The following is a 27178-nucleotide window of genomic DNA, read 5'->3' on the forward strand; positions in this document are numbered from 1 at the left end:
TATTATGGTTGAAAAATTGAAACTTAACAACATAAAATCAAGATTTCTATATTACTATATTTAACTATTCAGTTTTATGTATTTTTTCTCTTGACTTTATAATATACTGGACCGTAAAGAAAAAGGGTCGCTTATAAAATCTTTAATATCTTCAAAAGTACCTGACCTAGCTAAATGAAATAAAGACTAAATAAAACAATATTTAATGGCACATAAAAAGATATAGAAGACATTTTATTTATTTTTGATAATTATACTAAAAAAACTGATAATGTAAAATAATGTTCGTTTTGAATTCAGTACCAAAAAATCCAAAACAATTGTTTCGTGTTTGTTTTTGTTTTATAATAAAAATGATATAAATATGGCGTTTCTGACTTATAAATTTTATTATTCTGAAGTCATCAAGTCGTTAGCCTCTGAAAAATGTATTTGTACAAGGATCCTAACAATGCTTGAAAATGTGCACAGTGAAATATAATCCTTTTTATTTAAGTACATTTGAATTTGTATTTGTAGGTATCTTAAATTATAGACAAAAGGTACATATTTTCCAAGCTCTTGGTCATCTAGTTCCCACTTCAGGTCCTTTCATTTACAGCCAAGCTCTGCTTGACGTGATTTCAGCAAAATCGGTGATGATGATTAGGCGTCCTCTCTTTGTGAATATGAACATTATCTAATTTAAGAACAAAAAATACTAATGAATTAATTTATCCTTAGGCAAAAAAATTTAATAGGTCAGATAAAAAAAAAATACAGCATCACCTAGCTTTGTACCAATTCGTAATTTAAGAATGTACGATGTATACTTGTATGTTTCTAGAATAAAAAAACCGCGCGCGTGTGTGTGTGTGTGTGTGTCAGTCAGTCAGTCAGTCCAGCCTATTGCAGTCCACTGCTGGACATAGGCCACCCCAAGTTATAATGTTTTTATGTAAATCTTTTTTTTATATATAACTAGGTCGGCAAACAAGCGTACGGCTCACCTGATGGTAAGAGATTACCGTAGCTTATAGACGCCTGCAACACCAGAGGCATCGCAAGCGCGTTGCCGATCCAATCCCCAATCCCCCCAGGAGCTCTGGTCACCTTAGTCACCAACAGGAACACAATACTGCTTGAAAACAGTATTATTGAGCTGTGGTGTTCTGTAAGGTCGACGAACTACCCCAGTCGGGCTGCTCCAGATTTTGAGCAGGAAATTCCTGCTGTGCCCTAGCTCAGTTAAAGTGTTGTGCAATAAAACATAATAATATTCTATCTATTCTATCTATTGAAGTCCAACCGTATCGTGACAATGAACGATTCCGTAACCGTAATACAAAGTACAATCCCATATAAATTTTACAACAAAATCCATATCCAGACACTGACAAAACTTAAACCGTTAACGAAAATCGAAAACTATAACTAACCTGTCGATAAACCAGTACAGCGACAAACACCCGACGGTCGCGTTTCGCGCCATGTGGCCAGTTGACGCTCCAACGCGCTCCAGACATGTTGTGTCTTATAGTCCTCGTGCTCGCCGCGAGCGAAATAAAACCCGCGTATGTATCTGACACACCATCCCTAGCGGATAGACTAGACCGTTTATATGAAAAATTAGAAAAAATTACCGTCGCGCCGTCAAAAAAGTTCAACGAGAAGTTATACGCGAAATTGGATAGGTTGAATTCGCTTACGCCGGCGGAGTTAAGCGATGACGATGAGGAATTGTTGTCTGCAATGCAATTGTGGGGTTCGATGAGTGATGACCAGCTTCGAGGGGTCGTTCAGGAGATGCAGAAAATGAAGGAAGACGATAAGAGTGAACGACTGACCTACGAGTACAATGATGGTGATTGGAATGATGATGTGAGTAGATTATTTTTGTCATTCATAGCTTGGTATGTTTCTAGATCTTTCATCGATTTTTGAACACAAAAACTGACTGACAAGTGGCTGGTTTATGCTCGAAATACATTTAATATTTGATTGTACAACCCTTCCTAAAAATATATAATTAGGTTTATCATTTGTATACGAATAACTAACAATTACTGCTATGTCTGCCCTGCGCTTACTCTTGATTTTACTTAAAACGGCGGTGATTGTAATGTTTTTATTATAAAATTTGTGTACGATATTTAAAATGTAATTTGTAGCCTATATCTTCTCAGAAAATTCTGTTACAGTTAAGTACAAGTCGGCTAGTGTACTTTAGAACTTCTAAAAAATACAAAGATAAAAAAACGAGTCATCAAATTATATATCACTTACCGTCTTCCACTTATTTCTCATCACTCATATTTTGTATTTAATTACTAATAAGTCATATCAAAGCCTGAGAATATATCTTTTTGTAGGATCGCTGGTAAATTTTTCAAATCATTCTTGGAATGCCAAAGATTGGCGGAAGTAATAACTTGCGCCTTGCTTCTAAAACTTACAATAAATACCAATCATTCTTTAAAATACATATTGTGTATATTTTGTTCTAAATTTATTTACAGTAATACATATTACGTGAAATTTATGAGTATCTAAAGGTGTATATATATATATATATATGAGTATTTATAAACAGACAAACTTATGGAGTAAAAAAATAACGAATATCACTCCGTTAATACAGTTTGGGTACAGTCACTTTTAAAAGTATTAATAAGTATAAGTTTTGAAACTCGAACGATAAATTTTAATTTGACTTAAAGTTTTTTTTTATGTTAATTGTTGCCCAAACATCGCAAATTTAAAAATAACAATGAAGTATAAAAAGGATTAACTAATTTTAATTATCTAAATTTATCATTTCTAATAACACAATAAAGATATGTTACAATCTTCAGTATATAAATAGACGGTTTATTTAAACAAAAATAATGGCATTGGAGATAAGAAATATTATTAATATATAGGTACATCGCGTGGAATAAATAATATTAAAGTGATGTGGAATAAATAATAATAAGCTTTTGAGTGTTACTCGTTTATCTATAACTATTTATCTATCTATTATTTTATCTATATAAATCAAAAAAAAATATATAACATACATATTTTTTTTTATTTATTTATTTAAGGAGTTTTAGTCCATAAGGACTACGCCACTCCATAGGAACATCACACATTTGCATACATGAAATTAATGAGGTCGTCGTCGCATACCAATATTTACAATTTTGTACAGTTTAGCCGGTTTATAACATATATATATAATATATAATAAATTATTAAAGTTGACGCTCACAATTTACAATATATAATTGATTGATTACAATTAAACGTGACACTAATTTTATAATTAAAAATAATTTTTGGTATATGAAATAATTAACCACTATTAAGTCATTAATTTTTATTTTATTTTAATTGGTGCGTGACAGTTAGAGTGTCTAATTTATAAATAACATTGTGTGAGTATCCGTCAACGCGCAGTGGAGCAGCGTTATGACCCTTCTCCTACATGGAGAAAAAGGCCTATGCCCAGCAGTGGGATGTTACAGGCTGAATTGTAATTGTATTGTGAGAGTAATTAATACAACTCAATACAATTCAATTCTTTATTAATCTTCGAGTCATATATTTTAGGGACTTCTTCACCATAGACTGATTAAATGTATCTAACACTGCATAAGTTACTGATAAGTTTTATAAGCAAGACGTAAAAGAACCCTTAGTACGTTTTACTTCAATTAATAAAATATAACTTTAGGTTTCATAAGGTGCGAATATAACCATTTATCAGGTGAAGTAGAGTTTGATGATGAAAAAAAAATGTGGCACAAACCTCTATCTAACTTTACCAACAACTGATAAAATGGACCCTAAATAACTAATAAATAAGTGCCGTTTTTTGTCCAAAAAGTACTTAAAACAATTTTGATTTATTTCAAAAACCTTTCAAATTTCGAGATCAGATTTTTTTTTAATTTGTTGTACCAGTAGATCGGCAAAGAAGCGTACGGCTCACCTGATGGTAAGCGATTACCGTAGTTTATAGACATCTGCAACACCAGATGCATCGCAAGCGCGTGTCCGACCCTATCCCCTCCAAGAGCTCTGAGCACCTTACTCACCAACAGGAACACAATACTGATTGAAAACAGTATTATTCAGCTGTGGTCTTCTGTAAGGTCTACGGGGTCTTATTCGGGCTGCTCCATTTAAAATTTCCTGCTGTGCCCAACTTCCACTATAAGCCACTTTTTCTATTGGTAATCCTAATAACGTTTTTAGGAAAACAAAAAGAGATCTGAGTGCCATAACATGTCTATATATAATGATATATATATATATATATATATATATATATATATATATATATATATATACATAAGGTTTATGCTTTCATGTCATAAACACATTAAGTCTAATTGATTCAGGAGAAGTCTAACAAAATGATCTAAACTGGTTTCAAAATCCACTTTGATGAGACCGCCGTGATGTTTGGTCATTATTTTTAAATTACCCAAATTTAAGAAACGTTAAAGATTTAAAGTCAGCTTAAAGTTAAGTTTTTGTAAAAAAACGACCCGAAATCAGATATTCCGAATCTATTCTATTCTATTGTCTATAATATACATATAAATGACGAGCTGGTGTAGCTTTGAAATCTGGAGTGACCATTGTGCTGGTGGTCGCAAGTTTGATCCTTGCTCATAAGAAATATTTCTACGCACACCCCACATCCAGCAGTCCATAAAAGACATACCTACGAACCTTGCAGCAACAGTAAGTTGCTGTAAGCCATTTCACCATCATACATTTAGGTATGAGTATTTCATAGACGAAATTATAATTCATCATTACAGCCTATAAAGTCCACTGCTGGACATAGGCCTCCACAAGTTTACGCCAAAAATAACGTGAACTCATGTGTTTTGCCCATAGTCACCACGCTGGGCAGGCGGGTTGGTGACCGAAATGAACCGTGAAATTATAATTATATCTACAAAATTTTACGCACGCTTGACTTGTGGAGTAAGCTGATGAATGCGTGACAAGAGCGTTAAGAAAAGTGGGATCGGTTGAGGCGAACGGTAGTTGAGAGAGTTAAGTTGGGACTAAAGACGTCTTACTTCAGTCATGTGGGTTGTCTAAAGCACTCGCGTTTATTTTTTAAATCTAATATATAAAATTCTCGTGTCGCGGTGTTTGTAGTTAAACTCCTCCGAAACGGCTTGACCGATTCTCATGAAATTTTGTGTACATATTGGGTAGGTCTGAGAATCGAACAACATCTATTTTTCATCCCCCTAAATGTTAAGGGTGGTCCAACCCTAACTTTTTTTTTAATTTTTAGATAAATTATTTATTTTTTATTTTATTATGATTTGGCGTTGAAAAATATATACAATCCTTAATTTTCAAACTTCTACCACCAACCCCTATTTTTAAATAGCGTTTAGCGGCAAGACAACGTTTGCCGAGTAAGCTAGTAGATATATATTCATCATTAATTAAAACAAAAAAAAATTACTCTATTCCAGGTTACATAAAATAATGTGCAGTTGCAGTTGAATTAATAATATTGATATTCTTTCAATGACTCTTGGATGTGGACACAGAGATGTGTACCCGAAATTGAAACCGTGGCATCTTATAAAATAAATATACAATTAAAAACTAACAAGCACTTAGTATGTAGTAATTTTTGACAAAGATAATGTGAAAAGTATTTCTTTTTGCTTTATACCTACAACACATGCATTCGTTTGCCTACTTTAAGAACAGACGACCGTGTGTATATGTTAAAAGATATTTATTTTATTTACACGACCACTGTTCTGGTGCAGTGCTGCAAGAAGTCGTCTTAACGCTAAAGATAACGAGTTTGAATTAATATTAGTTGTTGGGTGAATGCTATTGTGACTCCCACTTAGTGTGCTTTGGAGAAGACAAAAATAAAGTCGATTGTTTTGGTTTTTATCCCAGATACCTGAAGCAAAAGTTAGGATTCTTATTTTATTAAAAAAAAGGCGAAGTGTCCGCCTGATGCCAAGCAGATACCGTCGGTTATGGACGCCAGCAAAACCAGAAACATTGCACGTGCGTGTTGCCGACTCTATCCCCAAAAGCTTTGGCTCCATTACTCACGACTAAAATATAGCACTATTTGAATGGTGAGCTATTTAGCTGTGACCTTTTTTAAGATTGTCGTGCTTACCCAGTTGGGTTGCTCCGAATTTTGAACAAAAAAAATGTAAATGGATGAATGTATGTGGCTAGTTGATTACATAACTGTGATCGACTTTTTTTCCTACAATTCACGTCATATTAATTTTTTTTGCAACGGTCGTCATATCTTCATTACGCTGGTCTAGGAATATAACACCATCGTTTCTCTTTACGAGTAGCAATAACGAAAATCAACCCAATATTACTACAAATAATAATAATTACATGTTTAACGCGTTCGCGAACTGCACCGAGTTGACATTTATGCCGTGAGTAATTTTCGTGCAATGTGGTGCCAAAGTGACTTCGAATAAATAATAAGGGCACCTGCAAACGACACCATTCATGTAAAAGTTAATAATAATTAAAAATGTTTGTTTTATCAATAACTAATCTATATATGTAAAAATCTCGTGTTACTATGTTTGTCCGGGCTAATATCCGAAACTACTGGAACGATTTTAATTAATGTTTGCAAAGATATGTAACTATGTCCAAAATATATGCTATACTTAATTTCGATAAATAACTGCAATATTTTTATTACAGAAAAATGCACAAAGTTTGCCAGGTCATCTAGTACGAGTATTATATAAATTTTACAAATATTAATTTCTACATTTGAGTGCAAAAAGCATGCCAGGAGAAGTCATTTCTTCTTAATACTCACATATTTTACTATAACTCTTAAGACTATGTTTCACAAAAACACAAAACAAACGTGTGCAAATGCTAATATAAGTCGTATTGTTGTCATTCAAATGACTTGTAGTGAAAAGTCGACAATGCGTTTGCGCAGAAGTCACAGCTCTGGCAGTTAAGCTGGCGGTCGCGTCGATCCCCGCTCACGACAGACATTTGTATTGGCCATATAGATGTTTGACGTGATCTGGGAGTTTGTGCTTGTGTATCGTGTGTGTTTTCGGACTCCCCACACAGTAAAAAATACGACTGGGGCTGTTGAGGGTGAAGCTCCCTCTCAACTTCCGTTCGCCTCGCTCAATAACACTTTAGTAACGCTCTCGTCACGCGTTCACAGCAGAAAATACGACTGGGGCTGTTGAGTGTGAAGCTCCCTCTCAACTTCCGTTCGCCTCGCTCAATAACACTTTAGTAACGCTCTCGTCACGCGTTCACAGCAGAAAATACGACTGGGGCTGTTGAGTGTGAAGCTCCCTCTCAACTTCCGTTCGCCTCGCTCAATAACACTTTAGTAACGCTCTCGTCACGCGTTCACAGCTTACTCCCCAAGTCAAGCGCGCGTAAAGAAGTATTACTTCAATATTCTCATTTTCCTACACTTCACAATTTTTTGTACAAAATAAAGGTCGATCAGATGGCCACTAGTGTAATAGAAACCCATTTCACTCAAACGAATAATCAGAACGTCGTATGAATCTAGCCTAAATATTTTAGTTACGCTAGATCTTAAAATAGTTTTAAACAACACGATTGCTAACGTTTTCATACTGGAAAATGTGTCTGGACATATTCGTCTCTATCTGTACATGTATATAATATAATAAATCGCCAAAATGTTTGTACGCGTATATATTCCTAAGAAAAATTAAATAACTATAAATACTTAAACGTATACACAACACATTGCAGATATATCTTGCGACGATTTCGGAGCAACCAGAACGGAAAAGTAACTCAAGCTCACAGAAGATCACAGCAAAATAATACTACTAAATATTCTAATATAGAAAGCTTCCAAATAATTTTGAATGCGAGTTATATAATTTTTAACCGACTCTAAAAAGGAGAAATGTATTTTTTTATATTATTTGTGTTACCTCATAACTTTTTATTCGGTGGACTGATTTTGATGATTCTTATTTTAATCGAAAAGTAGATTCCTGTCATGTGGTCCCATTTAAATTTGATTGAGATCAGACAAGTACTTCGTGAGTTACCTCTAATATTGAGTATTTACTTGTCTATTTCTCGTTTACCTACGTCTTATACTCGTCGATGTCATTGATGTAGGTTTTTTTTTCGTTTGCAAGCAAACAATTATAAGTCCATGCTTGAACGATTATACTAGGCTATTGGATGTTTACCCCGAAATTTAGTAACTTGTTCATCATCATCATTTCCGCCTATTGCAGTCCACTGCTGGACATGGCCTCCACAAGCTCGCGTAAAAAACGGCGTGAACTCATGTGTGTTGCCTATAGTGGGCCACGCTGGGCAGGCGGGTTGGTGACCGCAGGGCTGGCTTTGTCGCACCGAAGACGCTGCTGCCCGTCTTCGGCCTGTGTCTTTCAAAGTCAGCAGTTGGATGGTTATCCCGCCATCGATCGGCTTTTTAAGTTCCAAGGTGGTAGTGGAACTATATTATCCCTTAGTCGCTTCTTACGACACCCACGGGAAGAGAGGGGCTATATTCTTCCATGCCGTAGCCACACAGCTAACTTGTTAATAGTTATGAAAGTCAGAATGTAATGGTGAACGAAGTCTAGTTGTTAGATATGTACAAGTTGTTTTTCGACAGAATATACAATTATTTATTAATTTATAAGGTGATTGCGATGAATTGATGTTACAAATTGTACGTCTGCGCGTGTGTCTGCATTCAATGGGTACTGGTTGAATATTAATGAAATAATGCGGTGATATTTTATCACGAATCAAATTATAAATAGGATCACTTTACAACAACTTTATTCTACTGTTTGTTGTTACAAATATAATATCACTGACATCTATACAAATAAACAAGATTGGAGTGTCTGTTTGTAATATTAAAATAAGCACTTTTTATAAATGCATATGGATGTATACACAGTACATATACCAAATGACATTTTTTTTTGTCTGTCTGTCTGTTTGACCGGCTAAGTAGTGACGTAATAAGGAGTAAATTAGGCTACTTATATTATAGAAATTTATTTATTAACTCTGCGAACTGAACAATATCAATTTTGTTAAATTCCACGCGGACGAAGTCGCGGGCACAGCTAGTTTAAAATAAAAATAATATGTAATTGATTTCATTATTAGATTTTAATTTCCGAAGACATTAAAAGTTTGACTAACCGTTGGCACAGTTTGTAACGGCCGTGCTTTCTGCTCCGCGAGTTGTGGGTTCGATTCCCACCTAAGTCAGAGTGTAATATTTTGATTTATATATGTTGTTATTTCCATGGTTTTTTTTGGAACAACAATAATAAAATACTAGCAATACCCGTGCGAATAATTCACACTAAATAAATTAAAAAAATACCGTCCGTTATCTTATTGACGTTGTTTTAAAATGTTTTATGTTAAATGTTTTTTAATAATTAATTAATTTACAAAAACAAAATAAATTTTTTAGTTGTGGATGCCGGTAGAACAAGCTATTATCTATAAAATGATATATGTATAATTTATGTGAAGTAATTGTGGGTTTTTTTTTTCTAAAAGGGAGGCAAACATCCTAACCTTAGCCTATTAATATAATATATGATATATACATGTTAAGTTAGCCCGTAATTGTAATATACTTTGAAACACGTTTATAATGACAAATTTGTATATCTTTAGTGTATTACCTTGGCTTCCTTCCTTGGCTTGCTTTATAAATAAATAATTAAAGTCCCGATAATTATAATTAAAATCTCAGAAGACATTGCCGGCCTCAGTTAGTTCAATATAAGTAAAGATAATTTCCAGTCTGTCCGTCAATCAATTATTAGAAGCGCGTACGTAATCTATTTGAGGCATCCTCTACAACAATTAACTGCTTTTAAGCGGTGTTGTGTTTCTGCAGTGAGTAAGGTTACCACAGCTCCTGGATGTATTGCATGCGTCTAAAGCTACGAGGGGGGGAGGAGGTGGGCAAACCGTCTCCTCCTTGCCCCTGTACGTCTGCGCCGGAGTGGGCCAACAGAGGCGTCTTCCTCTCTGGCCCGCTCCGCGGTCTCCTTCTGCGTCATTACCTCTTTGCAGAAGGAGACCGCCGCCTGCCACGATATCTCGCTGTCAAGCATGGCCAATTACCGGACTAACCTGACCTAACCTAACGTTTAGTAGTCCGATCAAATTATATATAAAAATAGTGATCAAATAACAAAAACTCCGACAGAGCTCTATTTCGCTAGAGACCTTATGTACACCGGTAATATATAAAGCCAAGTCTCATCGATCCCATGTGTGCTAAAAGTTATTCAAGGTCAAAGTAAGCGTGGTCTTTTTTATTATTTTTAATTTCTGGAATTATATAATAGTATTACGAGTATATACTTAACATATCCTTGTCAGATAACTTAATTAAAAGCGACAAGCACAAACAGTTACAAGGAATTTTATGATGACAACAATAAGTGTAAGGAAATAATAGAATCTGTAATATTGATTGGCTGTATTATATTATAATACAATTTATAATATAATATCAAGCTTATAGAAGTTACCAGAACAATTCTGACAGAATTTTACAAAACTATAGCAAATCCAACAGATCTAATGTGAATAAAACGTGTCTGTGTATGTGTAAACATCTTGCCTTTCCCACGCGTTGTCTAGAATAAATATAGCGTGTACCAGATGTTTCGATCAGATGTACGGAGCTCCAAATGTTCAATGAACATAAATAACTCCACTAATTTTATAATTGACTTCATTTTTAAATGACTTCTAAGACTATAAATGCGTTTTTTTTTTCTCAAGTATGTGAATTTGAAAAAAGAGTGGCTTAAAGACATAAATAGTAAATAAAAACATTAAAAAAAGGTTTCAAAACATTCTAACTTAATTAAAAACAATCACAAATTAAACAATCATAATTAATTTAGTAATGCCAATAATAAGCAAAGTCAAACTATTAAATTAAATAATTAAACAAAACAAAAATAAAATTATTAATACATTCAAAAATTAATTCAAACATACAATGCAATTTCAAATACATAAAAGAACAAGAAGTCACTTTTTCTACGCACATCAACCTATGTTGGATCGGGCAATCCGTGCGTGAAACAATCATCCTGCGAGAGTCTCGTCTGAATTTCTAAGTAAAAGAACAGATATCTTTTAGATTGACTGACTGGATTATAATCGATAGGTAATAAAAAATATAAAATATTATTTAAACTAGTTATATTAAAATGTTTACCTAGAATACCTTCTGGGTATGCAGTGTGTTGACAGCTCAGGTAGCAGAAGGTAGCCTGCACTACCTACATGTAAATACATGCAACAGTAATGCTTACCATCAGGTCGACTACTATAGCAAGAGCATACTATCTGTGTTGACATAGCTTAATTTACAAATATAAGCCTGCAATATACCTGCAGTGCTTAGTTATGACTAATTAGCATTACTTGGAATTCTAGAGACTTCTGGAGACTTTTGAGAGACTTCTGGAATTGATCTTGAGATTAAATATAAATATATGAGTCTTAAACTAACGCGTAGAATCAGCATATTGAGGTAGAGGTGCACTTAACACACCTTTAAAATACCGACGATGGATGCAGTCCACTATTGCCAGATTAAAACTAGTCAAGCCTAGTCCACAAGTGCAATGGACAGATCACATAAAAAGCAATTGACGGCTAAAGAATGGATGCAGACTGCCAAAGATCTGATGGTTGGCTTTTTTATGATAAAAATACAAATATACCTTATTGTACCTACTAAGAAAGGAAATTTTTACATCGAAAAGGAAAACATAAGCATGTACAAAATACGCTTTTATCGCTAAAAGAGCGATCTCTTCCAGACACCTCAAGCATGAAAAGGACATGACAAAGAATTGGACGGCATGGAGATGCACATACACATATAGACATATATAAAGGCCTATGTTCAGTAAGATGGTGGCAGTCTTTGTTTGAATATAGGAATACTAAATAAGGTTAAACCTTGGTGTTGATATTAATGACGCCGCGTTGGCGCAACGGTCACAGCCATGGATTGTACCTATTGCGCTGGCGGTTGCGGGTTCGATCCCCGCACATGACAAACATTTGTATTGGCCATACAGATGTTTGCCGTGGTCTGGGTGTTTGTGCAGTCCTTGTGGGTCTCCCCACCGTGCCTCGGAGAGCACGTTAAGCCGTCGGTCCGATTGTTATCATGTACACCTGATAGCGATCGTAACTCATAGTAGGGAATATATCCGCCAACCTGCATTGGAGCAGTGGTGGATTAAGCGCTGATCCTTCTCCTACATGGGGAAAGAGGCCTATACCCAGTAGTGGGGATATTACAGGCTGAAGCGTATTGATATTAATAATCTACATTGTCATAACTAGTAAATAACATTGATAGTTAAATTTAACTACTCCGACATTACCGCCGCCAAGTCTTGAGCAAGCGCATTGTTTACCGTTGTCTCATAAACATAAGTGTTTAAGACTCGTAAAATATGTACCACATAAATAATGTATGGTGAATAAATTATTGTTTTTATAGACCAGACCTAGAAAACTCAATTTCCTTTAGATATTGTATGCTGCATCTCTATATCTTTTACGAGTCATCAATCTGGTAAAACGCACAAGAAAATTAATTCATTACTATAATTCAAAAATATCGCCCGTTGTCTCAAACCATCTCAATCAAAAAAAAAAAAAAAAAACAAATCAGTGTAGTCTCAATTATTACCTTATTTTTAACCGACTTCAAAAAAGAAGGAGGTTACTCAATTCGACCGTATATATTTTTTATTTTTATGTATATTCGGGGATAACTTCGTCGTTTATGAACCGATTTTGATAATTCTTTTTTTAGTGGAAAAGAGATACCTTAAGTGTGGTACAATGATAAGGAAACCGGGATCTGATGATGGGATCTCAAAAAAACCGAGGGAAATCTTCGAACATCGTAGTGACGACTAGTGCGTTTATTAATTATTATTTTTTGTCTACTTATGTTGTATTACTTGTCCATGTAATTGAAGTCGGTTTTTTTCGTTAGCGAGCAAACACGATTATACATTAATTCAATCAATTATTCAAATAGTATAGTTTTTACGCTCCATTTAGTTTGATTGATTATAGCAATAGATTGTGTTGTAATAATCCATACAGATGTAAATGTAGCATCATATTCATTTAATGCTTACTGCTGCTGTGTATCTTTCAATATTCTGTACCATTTTCTTATACACTAGGACGGCAAACAAGTGTACAGCTCACCTGATGGTAAGCCATTACCGTAGCTTATAGACACCTGTAACAGCAGAAGCATCGAAAACGCGTTTCCGACCCTATTCCCAATCCCTGGTCACCTTACCTACTCATTACAAAAACGCAACAATGCTTGAAAGCAGTGTTATAAAGCTGTGATCTTCTGTAAGGTCACGACACTTCCACACTCGGGCTGTCCAGATTTTGAGTGGGGTATTTCCTGATGTGCCCTACCTAATTTAAAGTTTTCAGTTTTAATTAATAACGATATATATTCTGTATTGCAATACGCGTAACATTAAACAAAATTATTAGATAGTTTTACGACACAAATTTAAAATGAACGTTTTAATAAGTCTTTCAGATGGTCATTAAAGCAATCAACAACACTGTCGAGACATGTCCGAATCGATGACAGATTCATCTCGCACTGCGCTAGTTCTAGTCTATTTGTCTTCGCGTTACTTAAATATAGTTAACTATGTGTGATATTTTAACTTTGAATTTTATATTTACAATTTTACGAACAGTACATTATTTAAACATTGTTTTTGACATAGTTACTTAAAAGTGTATATTGGAGGACTCCTTAAAAATCAATTTTCATATAAGGCCCCCGGGAAAAAAAAACGTGGTTTAAAATCTACTGAACGAGTGACCTCGTTACGTTTTCGTTAACGCCATCTAGTCACCGATGGATGGCATTATTTGATTCGTTTCACCATTTGACATGGTATTAATCTTTTTCTTAGACTAGTAAGCCTTTTTGTGGCTATTTAGATAGACGATCTGAAGGAGTAAACTCCAGTCGTGCGTCGGAACGACACACGCACTTTTTATCCTGTGAGTAAATACAAGTTTTCATTTCATTTCCGTTGCAGTTTTTACAAAACAACGTCAACTAGTTTAGTATAGTACGCGCCGGCTTAGTATGCGCAAGAAAAGCATTCGCTTAAGTAGTTTTCGTGTGGAAACGTAACAAACAAACTTACATTTACATGTATAATATTAGGAGGGATATATGACAATCATCATCATCATTACAGCCTATACAGTCCACTGCTGGACATAGGCCTCCACAAGTTTACGCCAAAAATAACGAGAACTTATGTGTTTTGCCCATAGACCACGCTGGGCAGACGGATTGGTGACCGCAGTACTGACTTTGTCGCACCGAAGACGTTGCTGCCCGAAAAAAAAAAAAAAAAAAAAAAAAAAAAACGTCAAGTACTCAACGACAATATACAGTGTTTCCTTGACTACCTAAATCAAGTTTTTATAAGTACTAAAATCTTAACCAACAACAAATCTATAAAATAAAATGTTTCCCAATACGTTTAAAGTATAAACTTTAAAAGCATACCGTTTCATAAGCTCAACGTAAGTAGTTCCCGTTAACGTTTCCTTTGATGTGGTAATGTGGACTTGAATACTAACTACTTAAACTAATAATTATTCATAACTCATATGGACGTGGTACAAAGGACATTTCTCTGACAGATCATTTATTTTTAGAGGTAACTTACATATTTTTTGTTATTTAAGTCCATTAATGCCGAGTTGCACGAAACAAATTTAAACTAATTTAATTACAAGAATTTTATACAATTCTTGCGATTAAATTAGTTTAATCACTACTTAAATTTTAATTTATTTTCGTGCAACTCGGCGTAAGTGTGGCAAAACATAAGCAAGTTTTTTTTTAGGGACCATCTATAAATTACGTTACACAAATTTCACGATTTTTGACCCCTCTCCCGTCCTTGTTACAGTTGGGCACCGAACCTCCCTCCCCCCAACTGGTGTGATGTCGTATATTTTGCAGTTTGACCCCTATAATTTATTATTTATTAAATTAAACATCAGTTTGGACATTATTTTTTATCTCCTTTTAAATTACTTTTCAGTAAGATCATTTTCAATAAAACATAAATATGAACAATAAGATTATGTTAATACTAATAACTATATCTATTATGTTATAAAATTGTCCACACAACTTTGCAAAAGCAGTATTATTTAGCTGCGATTTTTATAAGGTACTTTCCCAGTCGGACTGCGCCAGACTTTGAGCAAGATATTTCCTGTGTTCCAGTACAATCTTAGATCTTATCGACTCTTTTAAGGAACGCTATGATTAATCTATTGTATGTTCGTCTGTCTTAACATAATGCATTTATCAAAATGAAAATTACTATTATAAGTTCATCTTAGTAAGATCACAAGAAACTATTAAATACACGTAAGTTATTGAGATAACCCAAAACAAACATACGTACACTTTATATAACACTCGAAGGTTTCGTAACGTTGCTTCAAGTGGCATGTTTGTCTTTTCGTTCGTGATAAAATGCGGAACTACAGATGTACCTGCTTGCTTAGGAGTATTTAAAATGGAGATAGGTAGATGTTATTTTGAAATATTAAAATAAAGTTGGATAAACTGTCTCGGACTTTTTAACCGACGTCAAAAAAGGAGGTTCTCAACTTGACTGTATTTTTTTATATGTGTCACCTCATAACTTTTTACTGTGTATGTGTGTGTACTAGTGCTTGTCGTGAAAATGAAATGAAAAATCAGCACAGCAGCCATGGTCACAAGAGACCTCCGATTAAATCCGAAAAAGTCTTTTCATTATAATGAGGGAAAGTCGGGTAAACATTAGTAAACAATAATGCATATTTAATTTATTATTATTTTTCGACTGCCGACGTTATATTACTTGTCAATGTAAAATTAAGTCGATGTTTTTTTTTGTGTTTACGAGCAAACGTAATTAAATATATATAACTTAAATATTTATTTCTTTATTTATTAATTAATTTATTTATTTAATAAACCTTTACATAATATGAAACCGTTGTTAGGACATCCTCTTAAGTAAGTGTTTTACGTGTGTCCCGATGTTCCGCTCTACCGCTCTTTCGATCTTCCATATACATACTTGTAAAATTAAAACATAATGCTACCGCAATTCAATCACAAAAAAAAACATTTTTTTTTAAATTTATTATTACCATACAAACATGTAACAAAAGTACAAACTACACATTCACAAAAAAAAACAATTAGGTTTACATAGGAATATGTCGTTCAACAATCATTCGCAACACAAGAATCACAATACAGTTCTTAATCAAAACAAAACAACATAATTATGAAGGTAGTATTTAATTATAAATGAATTGTTGCGTACTATTTTTGTTTTAATCAATGATACATATTATGTAATCTGAATCATATTGTAAAGGTCACATTTATGGGTAAAAAGCATTTGGTTCGAACGAAACGTTTTTCAAAATATCATTCGTTGAATATACTGCCGGTTCTTCCCGCCGAACGCATTCCGAATTGATGACAAATTAACACCAGATATTATGTTATAGTAAAACTATTCAAAAGAACTTTGAGACTAATAAATAATGATTTCATTTAAATTTTCTTAAAATATATTTTGAGCCCTTTGGTGTAATTTGCAGATTTCCCTGCCTCTGCGCCGAGGGTGACATAAGCTCGATTTCTGCCTTAAGTCTGGGTGTGACATATGTTCATTTAAATTTAAACAAAAATATGTCTTATTTATGGTTTTAAACATGCTAGCAGATAGTTTTCTAATAGTACCTAATAACCGTTTTCTGCTTGCATGTTTACAATGATTGACGTTTGTACTCTTCGGCACTTTGAACCGACGATCTACGTAAGTTTGCCGTACATCGGTTGGGCTTTTATGACTACAACGATTTACTTGTTTGTACTCTTCGGTACTTTGGACGTAAGTTTGCCGTACAGCGGTTGGGCTTTTATGACTACAACGATTTACTCGTTTGTACTCTTCGGTACTTTGGACCGACGATCTACGACAGGTTGCCAGTGTAGATAGGATGAGAATTGCGGAAAACGGAGAGGCCTATGTCCAGCAGTGGACTGCAATAGACACTGCACTGTACTGAACTGACTACAGGAACTGACTGACTGACTCTTCGACCTATGAGGGAAACCACAAGGACACGAAGGCCAAAAAAATATATTTGTATATAAAAGTTTCACAGAACTGTCGTTGCCATGCTAAATACTGAATATTCAACACGTGTAAAACCGCGCGAAAAATTAGTCCATAAAATAATCATCCACGTTTGTCTACTAGAATCCATTCATTTTTTCATTTCAATTTAAAAACTCGTATTAAAAAAATATTAACATCGAAGACATAATATTACGTACGAGATGTTATTATAGATAAAATAATAACCTTTATAATAACATTGTTATTGATGAATGATATGTGTGGTAACTGTGCTAATGATTTGAACTTTTCATATAAACAAATGACCACATCGTCGACAATTCTTCGTAAATTGAGCTGAGTATGTTCGTGTTATGACACAATATTCACGCGATCGTAGTGGAGCGTGCCTTTTTTTCGCGCGTTGTCGACTGCCCCCGACCTCCTCCTCCAAGCTCTGGTCACCTTACTCACCACAGGAACACAATAGTACTTGAGTACACTGTACACTGTTCTCATTCATTCTCAGATATTCTGCAAGATTGTGGTACTTCCCCAATCGAGCTACTGCTTTATTGGAAAATATATTTGTCTCCTACTTTAATAACAGAATCACCCGATATCAACTAAATACACAAACATGTAATTTAATCCGTTTTATACTGATCAAGATTAATACATAAAAGCTATCATTAGCGTGTCATGAAATAAATAAAATTAGGCTGCAATAAAGTTTAGTCAAATTACTTAGTTAATTTTAAGTTATTATATAGTAAAACAACTTTTACAAATAGCTTCTGAATTAAGTTGTTATTTTAATAGACTCATACTACAATCAATACACGATTTTCCTGATCAAACTAAACTATGAAAATCGTAATTATATAATTACACATTGAATGTGTGTTTAAATTTCACCATGTACAATATTATTTAAACTACATACAATTTCTGTTATTATATTTTTTTATTTAAAATTTTATGCTTAAACTCTAAATAGGCGATGTCTTTTGTTAACATCATACGATTTTTTAAGACTGCAGATCGACTGTCCTGTGACTGTCTAACCTAACCTAGAAACGAGGTCCGATGCTGACGGAATTTCTCTATTATACATTTTTTTTTTATAATCTGTACATTTTTCATCTTTCTTGCGTCCCTCTGTATAACCTTACAATTTATTTTTGAACTAACTAATATCCCAAGACTGTCTGCTATGTTTATAGTAGTTTTTTGTAATAATACATCGAAATTTCTAGAGCAAAGCAAAAATGTTCTATTGCTTTCAAAATATTCGTTCTAAAAAACTCGCAGTATTTAGAAAAATCGTCGACTCTTAAAAGCTGTAACAATAAAATATATAAATAATGTTACTTTACGTGCAGACGAAAATATAACAAAAAGATTAAAAGTAAAATATAATTATAACTAGCCTACAAAATGTCTTCGTAGAAATACTTCTATTCTTAAAACTGTAAACTTTGTATTAAAGGAATGCATCGCGATATTTTAAGACAATGAGTGTCTAAGAAATAAGACTCAGTAATCTAAAAACTTGTAGTGTTTATGCGATCTGCGTACGAAAAAAAATTATTTATTACTGCCAACGCGTGAACTTGAAATTATCGTTACATTTTCCGTAATTTTACAATTATCTGCGCAATTTTCTTTTTTTTTTTTTTAATTTAGAAAAAAAGTCGGTTAGAGCAGATGCAGTCGCTCACAAGTTTTGAGATAGGGCTTTGAATTGTCGTCTGTTCCTAAAGTGCTTGTTGTCTGTGCTTGTTGTAGGTAACAGCAGACCGGTATAGCTACTTTTTTTTTCAATAAACATTCTTATAAATAATACATCTATAAATAAACATATCACACCCAGACTCGGGGTGGGAATCGAACCCACAGTCCCCCGAGCAGAAAGCAGAGTCACTACAAACTGCGCAAACAGCCTACTCTTTGCCTTAACTTACTTAATTTTGCCTAACTAACTTTGCATAGTATTTCTTGATTTTCCATACATAATGTGGAATATTGCAAAAGCACATAAAGAAGATATAGGTACATAGTTATATGCAATGATTTCAAAATATTCAATTCTATTGACAGGCTGATATTTAAACTCGAATTCTCAAATACTTGCGAATTCTGGTGACGCCTTGAGGCAACTCCTTCGGTAGTTAAAATAATAGATAATTTTTATTTATTTTGAAACAGTAGTTGAGGTAATGAAACACGCATACGTAATGAGTTATTGAAGTAAAACTTCTTACGCACGCTTGACTTGGCGAGTAAGCTGGTGAATGCGTGACGAGAGCGTTACGGAAAGTGTGATCGGGTGAGACGAACGGAGCTAGAGAGAGAGATACGAGCACATATTTTCTTTCTCTCTTTCTCTCATAGTTAACGTTTCGTATATTACATTACAGGCCTATTGTTGTATTGTTGCAGTAGTTTTACATCAATCGTGTAGTCTAACGCACAATCGTTTTTTTTTAATCATTATCATGAGTAACAATGCGTACTACTTACGTCATATTCCCTAGCCTTCTACTTGAAGAAAGAGGAACATGCCCAGCTGTTACAGGTTACAGGTTAATGGCCAGTTTCAATACTCTATCTATCTCTAAATTTGCTTACTAGAGATAGAATTTTGACGTTAACTCCATATAAATTGTGTCAAAAATCTATCGCTAGTAAGCAAATTTAGAGATAGATAGAGTATTGAAACTGGCCATAAATCAATCAATGAATCAAACATTACTTCACATAAATTACGTTATATATACCTACTACGTTGGAATCTCCTGCTCAAAATCTGGACCAGCCCGACTGTATTACCTCGACCTTACAGAAGATCACAGCTAAATAATACTTATAAAAGCGTTATAAAAGCGTGGTTTTTTTAGTTTTTTAAACTATAATTTTTTAATAAAGATATTTTGATTTCATATTATTTGATTGTTATGTGGTAATATTATGTTTCTATACATTTGCTTTATTGTACATTTCGTGTCAACGACTATTTATTACTTAGTTTGACGCAAAATAATTCCATAAATAAATATTCATTTGAACCACGTTCGTTGAAATTAAAATTACAACCGCGTTGCTTTATCGAATAAAGCCAAGCGCCTTGCTTGTTTATGTACAAGATATTACGGTAAAAGTATTTGAATCCCTTAATTTTATTTATTCTATTAGCAAAAAAAGTGAGAAAAAAGTATAAATAATAATGAATACAACAAAAGACTATTTCAATCCATGTAAATGGTGATTTGTTAATGTCATAATGCTATGAGAGAACTATCGTTGACATTCATTTTTATTTATATAAGATTTAAACTTTTGCATACCAATACAACAAGGTTTTAATAATATAAAAAATGATATAAGAAAATAGAAATGCATCAGTTGCAGCAGGCGGCCTTATCGCTAATACAGCGACACTCATTACATTTGACATTTTTTTTAATATTAGTATTCTGCACTCCTCTATATAAACTATAAGTGTGCGAAATTTCATACTCCTCCGTCCGCGCAATTTTCGTAAATAGGGGTGCAAAGTTTTTGCTTCACGTAATATATAGATTATTATAAAGCGTTGTACTAATATGAAGCTTACCGTCTTTACTGGGCCATTATTGTAACTACACAATTTGTTGTTGACATATTATTTTCTCACTCTATAATAACAGCTCCTGGGGGGATTGGGGATTGGGTCGTTAAAGCGCTTGCGATGGTTCTGGTGTTGCAGGCGTCTATAAGCTACGGTAATCGCTTACCATCAGGTGAGCCGTACGCTTGTTTGCCGACCTAGTGACATAAAAAAAAGGTCTTAAAATATCTTATTGCCTACAAGTTACGTCAGTTATTAATTACACGAATAAAATGAACAAATATATTACGCAATTACCTACAACTAATTACAAATCTTCAAATAGATGCGTTACCCACTTATATTACAATATTTCGTAAGAGCTGTACCTAATAGGAAACATATTAATAACTTATCGTTAATTTATATGATAACTTCTATAAACCAACGTTTTTAGAATATTTAATAAAAGTTGAAAAGCATTCATCTCTCTTATCTCTCATTGGCCTTAGTCCGCCTATTGAAGATGATTTAGACAGTGTCAGACAGACAACTTTTAACTGAGGTAGGGCACAGCAGGAATTTCCTGCTCAAAATATGGAGCAGCCCGACTGGGGTAGTTCCTCGACCTTACAGAAGACCACAGCTAAATGTTGTCAAGCAGTATTGTGTTCCTGTTGGTGAGTAAGGTGACCAGAGCTCCTGTGGGGATTGGGGATTGGGTCGGTATCGCGCTTGCGATGCTTCTGGTGTTGCAGGCGTCTATAAGCTACGGTAATCGCTTACCATCAGGTGAGCCGTACACTTGTTTGCCGACCTAGTGACATAAAAAAAAGACACTGTGTCGCCTAGGACACTCTTCAGGGAATCGCAGAGTTGCCTAAGCTCTGCGCCACCCTCTCGAACTCATTGGATAGGCCCACAGGAACGACGAGTCGATATGTGTCGAGCCAGTTCGGCTGCAGGAGTCTTTCGCATTTTAGAGCTGTGCCACGAATGCTTGACGGAGACCCTATTCCGGGTTTCAAATGAAGTTTTCCTTCTCCAGGACCCTGATGATTTTGGGCCAGGACCCACACGGGAAGAAAGGGGGTGGTGCTATTCTACTCGGCCAACACCATACGGCATTGAAAAGCATTAGGTGCTAGATTTCGTCTGTTTTTAATATGAAGGCCACAAATCCGCAAGGCAACAAGCCACAGTACTCCCGAGACCATGGTTGCTGTAAAGTATCCGAAACGTTGGGCATCTAAAAAACCTAATAAACCGCGATAAAATCCGAAAAAGTTATTTCATTATAATAAAGACCACCACTTATAGAAGCTTACAGATATAATAGTGAATATGAGTATTAATTTGATAATAAATTCACTTTTACAAATTTATTTAATCTAATCCTTTTTGTAAAACAATGCCTTAACTAACTCTAGCACTTGCTAATCTACCTACCGTCTATATTTTATCGCAGCTTAGCTTTATTTTTGTTATCACCGCCTGTCATTATTTTAAGCGCACACATTAAAATAGTCAATATTCTTTGAAGGGCTCTTGGGGGTAGAGTCGGTAATGCTTGCGATGCTTCTAGTTCAAACGTCCATAAGCTACGATAATCGCTTAATAACAGGTGAGCCGTACGCTTGTTTGCCGATCTAGTTGTACAAAAAGAAGTGTATGTGTCAGCTCCGACGCACGACTGGAGTTTACTCCTTCGGGTCGACTGTTTAAATAGCCACAAAAAGTCTTAGGAAGATTATTAGTCTAAGAAAAAGATTAATACCATATCAAGTGGTAAATAAACGAATCAAATAACGCCATCTATCTGAACCCTATTGAATTCCGATAGATGGCGTTAACAAAAACGTAACGAGGTCATTCGTTCAGTAGATTTTACTCCCCATATTTTTTCATACCGATTTAAAGGAGTAAACTCCTAAATATATTCTTTAAGGAAAACAAAAGGACAGTTACTCCTTTTACTTCAAATCGCTACTGTGTGAACGGACTTAATACCACACCAACCAACTATTATTTAACCATGACATTATAATGTTAACCTCGATTCTAATAATATACTTTACACATAAATATAATAATTGATTCATTAAACTTATAAATAACGTTGAGGAAAAGTATTTGTTTGTGTAAAAATCTATACGTGTGACTTTGTACGCTTGTGTGAGTGCATGTGTCGAAATATTTTACTGAGATTGGCTTGTGTAAGATCTGTGTACAAATATTTATATTGTACCATAAATGCATCGTTTGATATTGAAAATCAATGAGGCAACGTCTAAGATGCTTGAAGAAATTAAATGAAATATCTACTTTTAAACTTACAATTTTACCAGCCCTATATTAAAGGTTAATTTTTGATATTATTTGTTTCAAATGGTGAATGAATTATTAAAATTGTTTCAATAGTTTTAGAGTTATTTGTTTAGAAATATAGAATACTATGTGATAATTATAATCTTTTTAAAGGCAAAAAGATTTTTAAAAAAATATTTGATACGCGGAAATGACTCTTTCATTACATTTAATTATTTAGAAAATTATATTAAAATTTTACAAAACACTATTTTTATTTTATCTTTTTGCTTTATTTTTTCAAATCAAAAGTTAGATCAAAGTAACTTCATTCAAATAGGCTTCAAAAGCACTTTTGAATCATCATTTTCCAAATTAAAATAATATTACTTTTAATTAATTAACTTCAGTCAAAGGTGAAGCTAAATCCGAATCGAGATCTCCAGAGATGAAACGGAAATTCCGCAGTTACTCTTAATATTACTTATTATAATGATGTTTAAATATTAATAAAACTAATCGTTAGAACTTAAATCTCGCCGCAGTGTTTTATCTGTTAACCTCTAAAGAACAAAGGTTAAAATGTCAATGATGGAGGAACTCCAACGGTTCCTTAATGAATACAATCTTGTGTTTGAAATAAATTGCCTTTCGCTTGAAGAGCGTGGAATAACTGTTAAAATGCTATTTATACTTTAACCTATCTATAAAATAAATGAAAAATAAGCAATTTGAATTAATAAGTGAGAGGAATCTAGTGTAGTATAGATATACTTATAATATAACTACAATTCATTGAATAACATTGATCAACATCGCACTGGGCATGTTTCTCCATGTAGGAAAACAATTGGCGCGTAATCCACTACACTGCTCCACTGCAGGTTGGCGGATATATACCTACTATACTATGAGTATATCCAATAATATACACAAAATAGTCTATATATATATATATATATATATATATATATATATCTCTAATATATATAAAAGCGAAAGGTCACTCACTCATCACGAAATCTCCGAAACTATAACACCTACAAACTTGAAATTTGGCAGGTAGGCTCCTTATAAGACGTAGACATCCGCTAAGAACGGATTTTACGAAACTCGACCCCTAAGGGGGTAAAACGAGGGTTGCAAGTTTGTATGAAAGTCCTATGTTTTTGAAGTAGGAGACTTGAAATTTAAAATATATGCTCTATAGATGATGAAAAGGTGTCAAAATAATGTATCTTTACAAAACCAACCCCTTTTGGGGCTAAAACGGGGGATGGTAGGTTGACTCACTCATCACGAAATCTCCGAAACTATAACACCTACAAAATTGAAGTTTGGCAGGAAGGCTCCTTATAAAGCGCAGACATTCGTTAATAACGGATTTTACGAAATTCGATCCCTAAGGGGGTAAAACGGGGGTTTAAAGTTTCTATGAAAGTCCTATGTGTTTGAAGTAAGAGACTTGAAATTTAAAATATTCGCTCTTTAGGTGGCGAAAAGGTGTCCAAATAATGTATCTTTAGAAAGCAACTCCCTTTTGGGGTTAAAACGGGGGATGGTAGATTGATTTACTCATCATGAAATCTCCGGAACTATAACAGCTACAAACTTGAAATTTAGCAGGTTGGTTCCTTATAAGACGTAGACATCCGCTAAGAACTGATTTTACGAAACTCGACCTCTAAGGGGATAAAACGAGGGTTGGAAGTTTGTATGAAAGTCCTATGTTTTTGAAGTAAGAGACTTGAAATTTAAAATGTACGCTCTTTAAATGGTGAGAAGGTGTCCAAATAATGTATCTTTAGAAATCAACTCCTTTTTGGGGTTAAAACGGGGGATGGTAGATTGACTCCCTCATCACGATATCTCCGAAACTATAACAGCTACAAAGTTGAAATTTGGCAGGTAGGTTCCTTATAGAGCGTAGACATCCGCTAAGAACTGATACGAAAATCGATCCCTAAGGGGATAAAACGGGGGTCGGAAGTTTGTATGAAAGTCTTATGTTTTTGAAGTAAGAAACTTGAAATTGAAAACGTATGCTCTATAGATTGTGAGAAGGTGTCCAAATAATGCATCGTAATCTATATATATATATATAAAAGAGAAAGGTCACTAACTCATCACGAGAACTCAAAAACCGCTGGATGGTCTATCCATCCAGGTTGGACAAAGATAAAATTTGGCAGGGAGGTAGATTATAGTTAGCAGACGTCCGCTAAGAACGAATTTTACGATATTCCGCGCTAAGGGGGTTTAATTGGGGTTGATAGTTTGTATGAAACATATACAGCCTGAAAATAAAACTAAAAATGTTGTGTATAGAAAGGTTTTATAAAAATAAATATTAAATTATACCAAATTGTGCCTTTTAAAAAGTTACTCAGTTTGATAAGCATTTCAAGTGACTGAAATAAAAAAATGATTTGCGTTAAACATCTTAATAGTAATGCATATCTTCATAACCAAAAGGACGTAGTCGCGGGTAACAGTTAGTGTATTATAAAACAAAGTCCCCAAAAGTGTATGTGATCGATTCGTTCAAAATCTATTGAACGGATTTTCATGCGGTTTCACCATTGGAGAGAGGGCTCCACTATTGGCAAGAGGAAGGTTTATGGAACGGCTAAGCCGATTTTGATGAGAGTTTCACTGGAAGTTTGCCGGGAAAACTTTGTGACACACTGATTTCAACGCGGGCGAAGCCGCGGGCACAGCTAGTATATATATATATATATATATATATATATATATAAATTTGGTGGGTGCCACCTATTCGGTAATTGACACTATAGCCTAAAATGTAACCTACCTATTGTATGTAATATATATATTTAGTCTATCAGTAAACAATAAAAATAGGACTCCTATAATTATTATATATTTATTATTCTAAAATATCACTGTTTACAAATTTACATATAATAAGTACATACATAGGTAATTACAATTTTTTTAATTCAACTATGTCAGCAAATCAGCCTGCGTCAGGCTACGTCTCACCTGATGATAAGCGATTACCGGAGCCTATACACGCCTGCAATACCAGAAACATCGCAAGCGCGTTGCCAACCCTATCCCCAATTCTCTCCAGCATACCTATTGCGTATCTCAACTGACAGTCCATAGTGAAGATCACTTGACATAATGCTCAACGATGAACTGTCAAACAGCTAGTTTCATATTGGCTAACGTCAGTGACCAACTGGGATGACGTCATAAGCACCGAGGCTCGTTGACAGTCACTGTAACATATTTTGACAACTGTTTCTGTAACAGGAACACAACACTGTTTGAAAGCAGTATTAATAGCTGCGATATTATATCGCGTTGTTTCATGGCCTATAACATTCTTCTATCAGCTTAGCTTATCTTTCTTTTATTATAATTATTAGAATATCTAATTCATTCCGAGTTTACGATCTCGATTTGATTACTTCTTATTTTAAATGAAGGATATACAGGAAATCGACGAAATTAATTTTTGATCTGTGTTACCTACTTTTATAGAAGATCTACTCTTGATTGCACCAAACTAAACTGAATCAGTCTTGATGTCCCACTGCTGGGCAAATACACTTTATTCCTGTAGAAGAATGATGGGAGCTTTAATCACGTAAATAACATTCCTATCCATTGTAACGATCGCTGTCGAGTGTTTATCATTACAACCAGTAGGTTTTCGTGTTGTCCAAGACACGGAGCGAAGACTCATAAGACCTGATGATGATGAAAGATGAGGGTTGGATCTTAAATTATTAAAGTTTCCCAACCATGAGCCGTTGATATCATGTTTCTAATTTCATAACAAACAGGATCGAAGGTGATACTTAGTCTCAAAGGCACAGTAAAGAGAGATATGCTCCCAGACTAGAAACAAACTTTTCTACGAATATAAACATCTGCCTCGAGCAATAATCCGTAAAGGGTCAGTAAGATTAATATTTATTAGGAGTAACAAAAAAAGTCCTTCATAATAAAA

The 27178-nt window shown here is 34.2% G+C and overlaps 1 protein-coding gene across 1 annotated transcript in view; it reads left to right on the top strand.

Annotated features, from left to right (window-relative positions):
• The first annotated feature begins 1503 nt into the window (after positions 1 to 1503).
• LOC123655765 overlaps positions 1504 to 27178 on the top strand; it is a 40159-nt gene continuing 14484 nt past the window's right edge. Inside the window, exon 1 of the mRNA XM_045591518.1 lies at positions 1504 to 1860. Within this exon, the coding sequence (XP_045447474.1) occupies positions 1504 to 1860 (357 nt within the window). The remainder of the gene's footprint in view (positions 1861 to 27178) is intronic.

This window comes from Melitaea cinxia, chromosome 8, assembly GCF_905220565.1.
Source record: "Melitaea cinxia chromosome 8, ilMelCinx1.1, whole genome shotgun sequence".
Classification (NCBI taxonomy): Eukaryota; Metazoa; Arthropoda; class Insecta; order Lepidoptera; family Nymphalidae; genus Melitaea; species Melitaea cinxia.